This window comes from Engraulis encrasicolus, chromosome 13, assembly GCF_034702125.1.
Source record: "Engraulis encrasicolus isolate BLACKSEA-1 chromosome 13, IST_EnEncr_1.0, whole genome shotgun sequence".
Taxonomy (NCBI): Eukaryota; Metazoa; Chordata; class Actinopteri; order Clupeiformes; family Engraulidae; genus Engraulis; species Engraulis encrasicolus.
The window spans coordinates 47,732,728-47,742,041 of record NC_085869.1 but is presented as its reverse complement, the minus strand read 5'-3'; the positions used below and the strand labels follow the sequence as shown (position 1 = coordinate 47,742,041).

The 9,314-nt window shown below is 45.2% G+C and overlaps 1 protein-coding gene across 1 annotated transcript in view; it reads left to right on the top strand.

The window, feature by feature from the left end:
• The window catches only part of LOC134461278 (rho-related GTP-binding protein RhoE-like), a 12,187-nt gene extending 10,477 nt beyond the window's left edge, over positions 1–1,710 (top strand). Inside the window, exon 5 of the mRNA XM_063214089.1 lies at positions 144–1,710. Within this exon, the coding sequence (XP_063070159.1) occupies positions 144–383 (240 nt within the window). The 3' untranslated portion in view covers positions 384–1,710. The remainder of the gene's footprint in view (positions 1–143) is intronic.
• The last annotated feature ends 7,604 nt before the right edge of the window (positions 1,711–9,314 follow it).

Here is a 9,314-nt window from a genome sequence, read left to right as displayed (position 1 = left end):
GCATTTCCAATGGTTAGAACAGTATTCTTCTGCCAGAATGGTGGGAATTATGATAAAGACACTACACATTTATAGATGCAGACGACAAACTCCAAATAACCAATCATTACCAATGCCACTGTGGCTTATGTCTTCCTCTCCAGGGTCTGAACATGGCCAAGCAGATCTCCGCGCCGTACCTGGAGTGCTCGGCCCTGCAATCTGAGAACAGCGTGAGGGACATTTTCCACGTGGCCACGCTGGCCTGTGTCACCAAGGGCCACAAGAACATGAAGCGCCACAAGTCCTCAAGGGCCACCAAGAGATGGCCCAGCAAGCCCGAGCTCGGGACAGTAGTGTCTGACCTCAACAAGTCCAAAGCTAAGAGCTGCTCTCTGATGTGATGTGACCGGGATTGGAAGAATGTGTACGCACAGCACGTGTGCTGTTACGTGGTGGTGAACGTGTGACTTTGTGAGATACTTGGGATTAACGTTCTAAAGCTGTGTGAGTGTTTTTGTTGTCGTTCTTTGTTTTTTTTTCTCCTTGGGATTTTGTATGACAAGTCAACCACCCTTTGGAGCTCATAGGAAGTGAAGGGACAATCTGTTGCACTTTAAAGAAAAAAGAAAAATATCACGGAAACATCGTAGACTGAAGGAGATAGCCTCGGAGGTGTCCTCATGGCGAGCAGAATACATAATGAAGACCATGCCCTGGATGACGTGTCTGGACTTGTTTCCCTGATTTTGTTTTGTCCTCAAAATGCATCTGGTACTCAATGCCCCCAGACTGTGTTCTTTGTAGGAATGGAACTTAACAGATGGAGTTCTATTTAGGAATGGAATTCATGGATTGTGTTCTATTTAGGAATGGAACTTGCAGTATAATAATGTTTGTAATCCTGGTCCTGGGAGAGACTTTCAAGTCATGCGATCGACCTAAAGGATAACATGTATGTAGGTACATATGATGTGCTATGTGTGCTTGTAGTCAACGTGTTGTGTGTGTGACTGTGTGTTGATGTATGTATGTTTGTGTGACTGTGTGTTCAGGTGTGCTTGTGTGTGGATGTGTCTTTTTCCTCAAAAGTTAAGTGTGTTTTATGTAAGAATCCAGTGATTTGTACAAGACTTCCGATAATATTTCAAACCTGTGTTGCTTCTAGTTTGGGTGTGGTTTCAGATTGTCACCATTTCACCAACCAATCACAGCTAATGCTTTTGGAGGCCACAGTTGTCAATGATCATTTCTCTGTGTACTTTTTATAGAATAAACCAGAACTGCTACTTCTAAAAATCTAGCATGAATGATTATTCATCTTTACTTTGAATTGCTGTGTTGCTTATACTCTTGTCTTCAAAATGTACAATTCTGGTGTGAATATCATCAATGAAATGTCCAGCTTCAAGCCCTGTCATTATTTGATGTTAAAGTTTGTAAAATACTCCTCTAGATTTTCGGTTGATAACTTATGATGAGAAGAGTAACATTCCAAGTGTTGCATTGTATCCCCTGACTGAAAGACAGTTGGGTCCAGTAATTGTATTCAGGTTTAGGTATGCGTTCAATGCATTTGTGTGAATAAATTAACCAAGGTTTGGGGGTAAAAAAAAAGATAATTGCGAGTATTTCACACTCCACTGAGGCAAAGCCAGGTGGCACAGATACTCATTACATTACTTTTCCTGAGCCAGCCTATTTTCAGTAAATCTGTATGTGTGTGTGTGTGTGTGTGTGTGTGTGTGTGTGTGTGTGTGTGTGTGCGTGCGCACATGCGCGTGCGTGCCTGCGTGCATGTGTGCGTGCGATTTTAAAGAGCAAAAGTATGCGTGTGTGTGTGTGTGTGTGTGTGTGTGTGTGTGTGTGTGTGCGCACATGCGCGTGCGTGCCTGCGTGCATGTGTGCGTGCGATTTTAAAGAGCAAAAGTATGTGTGTGTGTGTGTGTGTGTGTGTGTGTGTGTGTGTGTGTGTGTGTGTGTGTGTGTGTGTGTGTGTGCGCATGTGCGCGTGCGTGCCTGCGTGCATGTGTGCGTGCGATTTTAAAGAGCAAAAGTATGCGTGTGTGTGTGTGTGTGTGTGTGTGTGTGTGTGTGTGTGTGTGGCTGTTTTGGTGCAACATCCTTTGGAGAAGCACAGGTCAGATGAGGACAAGTTGCACCGCAGGAAGCATTTCTTTAAATCTGCCTCCCATCCGTTCATGTTTTTTTGTGCAAATGTGAATCTGTTTCCTCTTTCTGATCTTTCATCCCTAAATGAACCCAAAAAAGCACCTATTCTTCTTTTAACCGAGTGAGGTAACATCTGCATCTCATCCCGAAATATTTCCAGTTTCCATACTTTATAAGTCCTTCATTCTGTAACTGACCACCTTGCTTAAAGGTTAATGCTTACTGTACTACAGTCTGTTTACCACAGCTGTTATTCTGACAGACTGTGTGGTTTCTATCTGTAGGTACTGATGGAGGGTACCATTAAACCACTGATGGAGGGTATTCATTAAAACATATACTAGACTAGATCAAGAATGTAAAAAAATCACTTTAATTAAGTGGCAGACACTTGTGGATTATGTTTGTAATGGAAAATATGGCATAACCGCCTGGTGCAAACAGCCATTTGCTATTCAGTGAATGAATGATAGTTGATGTGGTTTTGACAGACAAGTGAAAATCACACTCAACAATGCTTTCACACTTTCTTCAAGGTGCCCCAATCTCTCTACAAGGCATCTCGTACGATTGGAGACCGTAGGAAAGTGGTGGTGGTGGTGGTGGTGGTACAGCCCTAACCCAGAGAAAGGAATGGGAAACCCCCACAATGGAAAAAAGATGTATCAAGAGAAAGAATGATGTAGAGTCATATGATCCCAAAATTGAATTGTTATGGCATGATGATACTAGCAATAATGACTGTTCTGTGCTGTAGCTTAATTAGAATGTGGTGCCATCCTTCCTTTCTCTTCTTGCATATACTTTTTGTTGAGACATGCACCTTGCCAATAAGATAATACAAAAATGATACTATAACCATACGTTTTCCACAGACTACGGAAAGGAAAGGCGAACTGAGCAGCATACTGCAGTAAATCACTTGTCAGGTAGTGATTATAATCTCCTCCAACTCCCAACTCTTTGATGATCTTAAACACTGACAAAGACAGCCATCAGTTAAGACAGACTTTCCCTAAATGTCCGTGCCACCATACAATTACATTGGATGCTTGTCTTCAATGGGTAAGGAGAAAACCTCCCAAAAACCCTTCCCCCTCCCCACCAACCCTCGCCCCCCTTACCTCCGGTTTCTTGGAGAGAAACATCTGTAACCTTGAGAATTGTGCGCGAGTGAAAGCAGGGGGCGGCTGGAGACGCACAGGCACGCTGGGAAGTATAATCTCTTTGCCATGTTGCCTCAACATGGAGCCGTGGCATGTTCATCCCCGACCCTGATGTGACAGGAATTTTAATCTGTCCGGCAGTGTTTTCATCAGGTGCTGCATATCTCCTCTTGGTCATGTCGGGTTTTCAGCAAAACCTGATTAAATCTGATTAAACTCCCTAAACGGATTAAAAGAGTTGAATACATTTTTCGTGTAGTATGTCTTGATGACCTATTTTAAGAGGAGAGAGAAGTGTCTTAAAGGCAGAGGTATATGCAGAGTGCTATTTGTATGGAGAGAAGCAGGGGGATTTCCATCCCTGTGGTTTTGATATCCGCCATCTCTGTTAAACTATTGTAATCCCCAGTGAAGGTGAGGACCCAGTAAAGACATTTTTTTTGTCTTTTTTCAATATATCGCACCCTAGGAATAAGTGCAAGGTAAGTACAGCAACAAAAGACTCATCCGGTGTGGTAAAAGCAAAACCTTTTTTGAATTCTCATGTATCCATGCCTCAGCGTCTTCATGCATACAGTAACTACCAGGGGTTTGTGTGAGTTATTAACTCTCTCCTAGAATAAATACAGGGTTGGCCATTTGGCTACCACAATTAGTGCTGTGTAGACCCATTGACAAATACCAGATTCTTTTACTGTCAATGAATGCTCTCTCATGCATGCATAAGACTAAAGAGGTACTGTAAATGGTTTATGCAGGCCTACAGCTGGGGTTTTCTGTGCCGGGTATCTTGCTTCAAGGGAGGGTGTTCTTGCCAGTCTTGGACCAGGAATGTGCATTTCAAAGCAAAATCCGAACTGCAGACTGCAAAACTTCATGCCATTCCATGTGGCCAGGCCTGAGTCTGCTCATTGCTATTCAGCACCACTCTCTTCTCTTCTCCTCTCCGCTCCTCTCCACTCCTCTCCTCTCCTCTCCTCCTCTCCTCTCCTCTCCTCTCCTCTCCTCCCCTCTCCTCTTCTCTTCTCTCCTCTCCTCTCCTCTCCTCTCCTCTCCTCTCCTCTCCTCTCCTCTCCTCTCCTCTTCTCTCCCCTTCTCTCCTCTCCTCTCCTCTCCTCTCCCCCCCCTCTCTTGTCCGGCATCTGAAATGCCAAACACCTCCCCCAGGTTGGCTGCCCTCCCCCTCCTCTACCCCTCCACCTCACCTCTCCAACCACCGCCCATCTACCACCCCCATCCTGGCCCAGACACAAAGGTCATAGTCGCAGACGTCTCCTGAATCGCTGTGGCCCGCATTAGGGACGGTGACAGCTTTGGCTGGGCCCTGGTCAAAGTCATCTGAAAGGGCTCCCTACCCAATACATTCAATGTAATCATGACCAATTTCTGGGGCCCCTCTCTCTCTCTCCCTCGGCCCAAATCAACTTGACCTGTTTGTCCCCCCTATGTCAGCTTCCCTGCCCTGCGGTGCAGATGCAAGCAGGTCCACCCTTATCTGTCTGCTTGGGGACGTTTCTGGGTGACCTCCCTCCTCTGGCGGTGGGGGTAGTGGGGTGGAGAGGAGAGGAGAGGAGAGGGGGGGTCGAGTAGCCACAGTGAACTTTGACCCCTACCCTTCTGCATTATTCACACACACGCAGAGCTCCAGGAGGGAGCCGATCGAGCAAACATCATCAGCAGCAGCAGCACTGGCTGGATGGCTGGCTGTCGCCGGGTTTCCCCACATTCCCCTTGTGTGTTGCCGATGGCCATCGGCAGCCACTCTATTGTTGCAGTGTCAATTAAACACTTATACAGAGCTGAATTTAACTCTCTTGTAGTTTGTCACACTCTGTAAGTGTTGAGTCAAAAACCCTTCATGCAGAGCATCTGTTATAAACTTATCACCAAGTTTGTACTGACCAAGTGTTAATATGTTACTTATAAGATTCTCAGTAATGCCGTACCATTACTGCTATTATGATGTAGTTCAGTGTTTTCAGCAAAGAGCGAGTAAGTCCATCCATGGGCCCATCTGCAGTAAGAGGCTACAATTGCAAAATGGAAGATAAGGATGACTGGAGCTGATGCCTCTATCAAAGCCCAAAATGCCTGGACCCTGTTGTATTGTGCAGCTTTTATGTCAGTGTCCTCTGAGTTTGCAGTGTTCATTTTACGATTGGAAACTCAAATTTAACACTTGGAGGCCCCACATTCTAAGTGTTGTATTAAGACTAAATGTTACTGTAAACGCAGAAGAGGGTAGTTGGATCTGTTGCTCCTATCTCCCAAAATCCTTTTTCATGGTTGCAGCTTTCATGTCGGTGTCTTCCGAGTGCTGGCCTGAGCCACTTTCCACATCACTGTGATTAATGGCACAGTTTACTGGGGATTTATGTTCTGTGGACTTTTGGGACAGTGTGTGTGTGTTTGTGTGGTGCCTTGATGGAGGTCGCCTGATTGAAAGAGAAATTTAACAGGAAAATCATTGAATGGATCTACATCAGTGTGCAGAAAATTACTTTCAATTATGTGGGTGCATACTGGTGGGCTCAGCATACAGAACATATAGAAACACACAGTTTAAAAAATCATACTGTACATTAATAATACCATAACAAACCTGTTTGTTTATTTCATTTTGTTTGTGCTTTTTAAAATCTTGAATGAGATTAATTCAAAACAGGATATTTCCACTATGACAGGCTCTTTTGGCACAACCAAAAGCAAAGAGGTCAACAAAACATGCATCGGAATAATCCTGTTTTTCCTCTGACTGTTTGTGAAGCCATCGCTTAGTCGTAACAGAGAGAGAGAGTGTGTGTGTGTGTGTGTGTGTGTGTGTGTGTGTGTGTGTGTGTGTGTGTGTGTGTGTGTGTGTGTGTGTGTGTGTGTGTGTGTGTGTGTGTGTGTGTGTGTGTGTGTGTGTGTGTGTGTGTGTGACACTCTTTATTTTTCCACGCTGGAGACCTAGATATGTCAAGTGTGCGTGTTTCACCAAAGGGGATAAAAAACGAGGAGAAAAGATTCATTTCCTGGTTTGTCTGTGACTTGGCCTGTCACTTTGTGTCATGCGGAGGGCTTGGTTTTGCCTGGTGCCCCCGCGTAGGAGGAGGACATTCAGGGTGAAGCATTCAGAGACTCGTGACAAATGCCATGCAGAGAGAGGCCAACTTGTTGGAGGCCAAGGTGATGTCATGCCGGCCTTGACCCTAAAAAATTGCTAGCTGGTGGTGAGAGTTGGTGGTCAGAGGAAATGTGTAGTGTAGAGTGTGTATGCGTGTGTGTGTGTGTGTGTGTGTGTGTGTGTGTGTGTGTGTGTGTGTGTGTGTGTGTGTGTGTGTGTGTGTGTGTGTGTGTGTGTGTGTGTGTGTGCACGCGTGTGTGTGTGTGTGTGTGTGTGTGTGTGTGTGTGTGTGTGTGTTTGAGAGAGAGAGAGAAAGAGAGAGAGAGAGAGAGAGAGAGAGAGAGAGAGAGAGAGAGAGAGAGAGAGACAGAGAGACAGAGAGACAGAGAGAGAGACAGAGAGAGACTGCACCCACATGAATGATTGTTTGCATGCCAAGACACCATGCAGGTCGTAGGAAACATTACACACAACATCCATGTTTCTGTATACGCTGTCGAAAAGGGAGTGACTATCATCATGTTTGCAAAGTTGCTCTCAGTATGGTAAGCCATTGTAAAGCTGAGGCAAAGCAAAAACTGCAATTGAATCTCGTGTATGTACCACCTCTCCAATGAGGAAATATAACATTTTAGGAACAGGAAACTATTTTCCATCTGTTTCAGATTTTTCCTTTGTTATTCCAGACGACTGCAGACGACCGTTGACACAGCAAGTGTGCTAAGTATAAACCCAAAACAATGGAGATGCCTTTTAATGCATATTTAGCACATCTTTAGCCACGGCCCCTTTGAGGCTATCTATCTAACTATAGATCTCCCAGAGGTTTCATTTGGAAAAAAAGCTCGCCTGCCTGACTCTGCCCTATTTCCTCTTTTGAGGGCACACATTTATCAGCAGTTTCAAACGGTGGTTAAACACCACACGCCTGGACAGTAAATTCAACACTTACTCTGGAAGGTAGGACAAGAGGCATGTTAAATTGGACTCTAAGTGTTGACTTAACACTGCAAAAAATGACTTTGTGGCTCTGCGCAAATACGCTGTGCAAATTCCCTGGCACATTGCATGTGGCCTCAGTAAACAGCAGAAAAGCTGAATCAGGGCGCTGAGTCTCTGCCTCTTTGCCTCTCTGATCCGGCCCAATACTCCAGAAAAGACAACTGTTTATAATTATGACCAAGCATCCGGAATGCAGTAAATCTGGTGATGGTGAAGGATAATGTGTTTGGCAAGAACGTATCTGGCAGTGCAGTGTGTTGAGACTGCATCCACTAGTTTAGTGATGGATGAAGTTTCCTTTCGCTCTGACTAACGTTTGAACTTGATCCTTCACTGACATAGATCTTGTCTTTTTTCCTTTTTTAAAATCTCATTCAGCTCTGAAACGATAAGATTTCTCAGCACACACTGAAGGTCTTTGGGAAAATGGATCGGAGGAAATTGCTGTCTGCTTTCTTGGAGACCGAGTGCAGGAAACACATATGTAGAGTAAACAGGAATGTTTGCTTATGTGGCCAGATTCCCGAAGGGAGTTAGCCGTGTACCTCTCACTTATGCAGATGCACGACTCGCTGAGCTTACATCGGAGATGGATGAGATCCGGCCCGCCGACAGGGGAAGACAAACGGGTCAGCTGTCAGGGAAATTTGGTGGGGATTGGAGGGGGTGGTGGGGGGCAGAATTGGGTCCTGATTACATTCTATGTATTGACATGGGGGCCCTTTTTGATGATTTTATCCAGGGGCCCAACAAAAGCTGTCAGCTTCCCTGGGTGGAACAGTTGCTTTTGCCTGCTGCTCCACAGCTGAAAAAAAAACTGGACCCGAAAGGAACTCATTGTTAAATCTTTAACGCCTGACTAGAATGGTTACTTCCTTTACACCACCTTGTAAATAATTTAACTTAAATCACATTTGGGGACAAAGACATACAGACAGGCAGGCAGGACATTTTGTCAGATCTCACTTGCTTCTGGGCGACATGACGAGTTGAAAATGCATCTGGACATGGATATCAATTGAGTTTCAAAAGAGCATGCCGTTGACTGGGCGGATATACCCGGCCTGTGCAGCAGATGAGGGGCCTTGGATGCCTTATTCATGAGTTAGAGGGGTGGAGAACTGGACTTCCAGCCACGCTGCAGCATCCATCCTCACCCCTCTATGACCTTGACATAGGGGTCAGTGGTAGAATACACAGTCAAGCGCATAGGAATACATTGTCAACATGACCAAAAATAAACACAGGGGGGGGGTCAACTGTGTTGCATGGTTTACGTGTCAGCAGTATGGCATTATGCATAATACATGTTTTGGTAGTCTGTAAGGCACGCGGAATGTGTGTGCATGGGTATACTTGAATACTTTTTAGTCTGAATAAAGACCATGGTTTGCTGATATACATTCTGACACTGTGTCTACACATAGCTGACGGATAACACGTTTTCTGAAGCTCTGTGTACGCCCCAGCCATCGAAATGTAAATCGAGCGGAATTTAATGTCTTGGCACTTTGCCATTAAGTCTCAAAAATGTTTACGTGAATGTACTTTAATGGGGAAAATAGCACAGGCGTGATGGCATATTCCTCTGGACGCATATTCTCCATAGACGGCCACAGAACAATACACCCAGTAAAGTTTTATGTAGGCCAATTAAGACGTCTCGCACGTGAGGGTGGGAAGAGGGAGAGAGAGAGAGAGAGAGACGTTGCTCATGCACGCCCAAATGTAGCCGGGCCAGAGACCACAAGCCAGTGCTCGTCGGGTCGGGTCGGCTCAGCTCAGCTCAGCTCAACACGCATTCTCCATTTTAACAGGGGAATATGGGATCGGGGCAGCCACGACATTGGAGAAGGCGGTTATTACGGTTATGTAGCACACAGGGGATC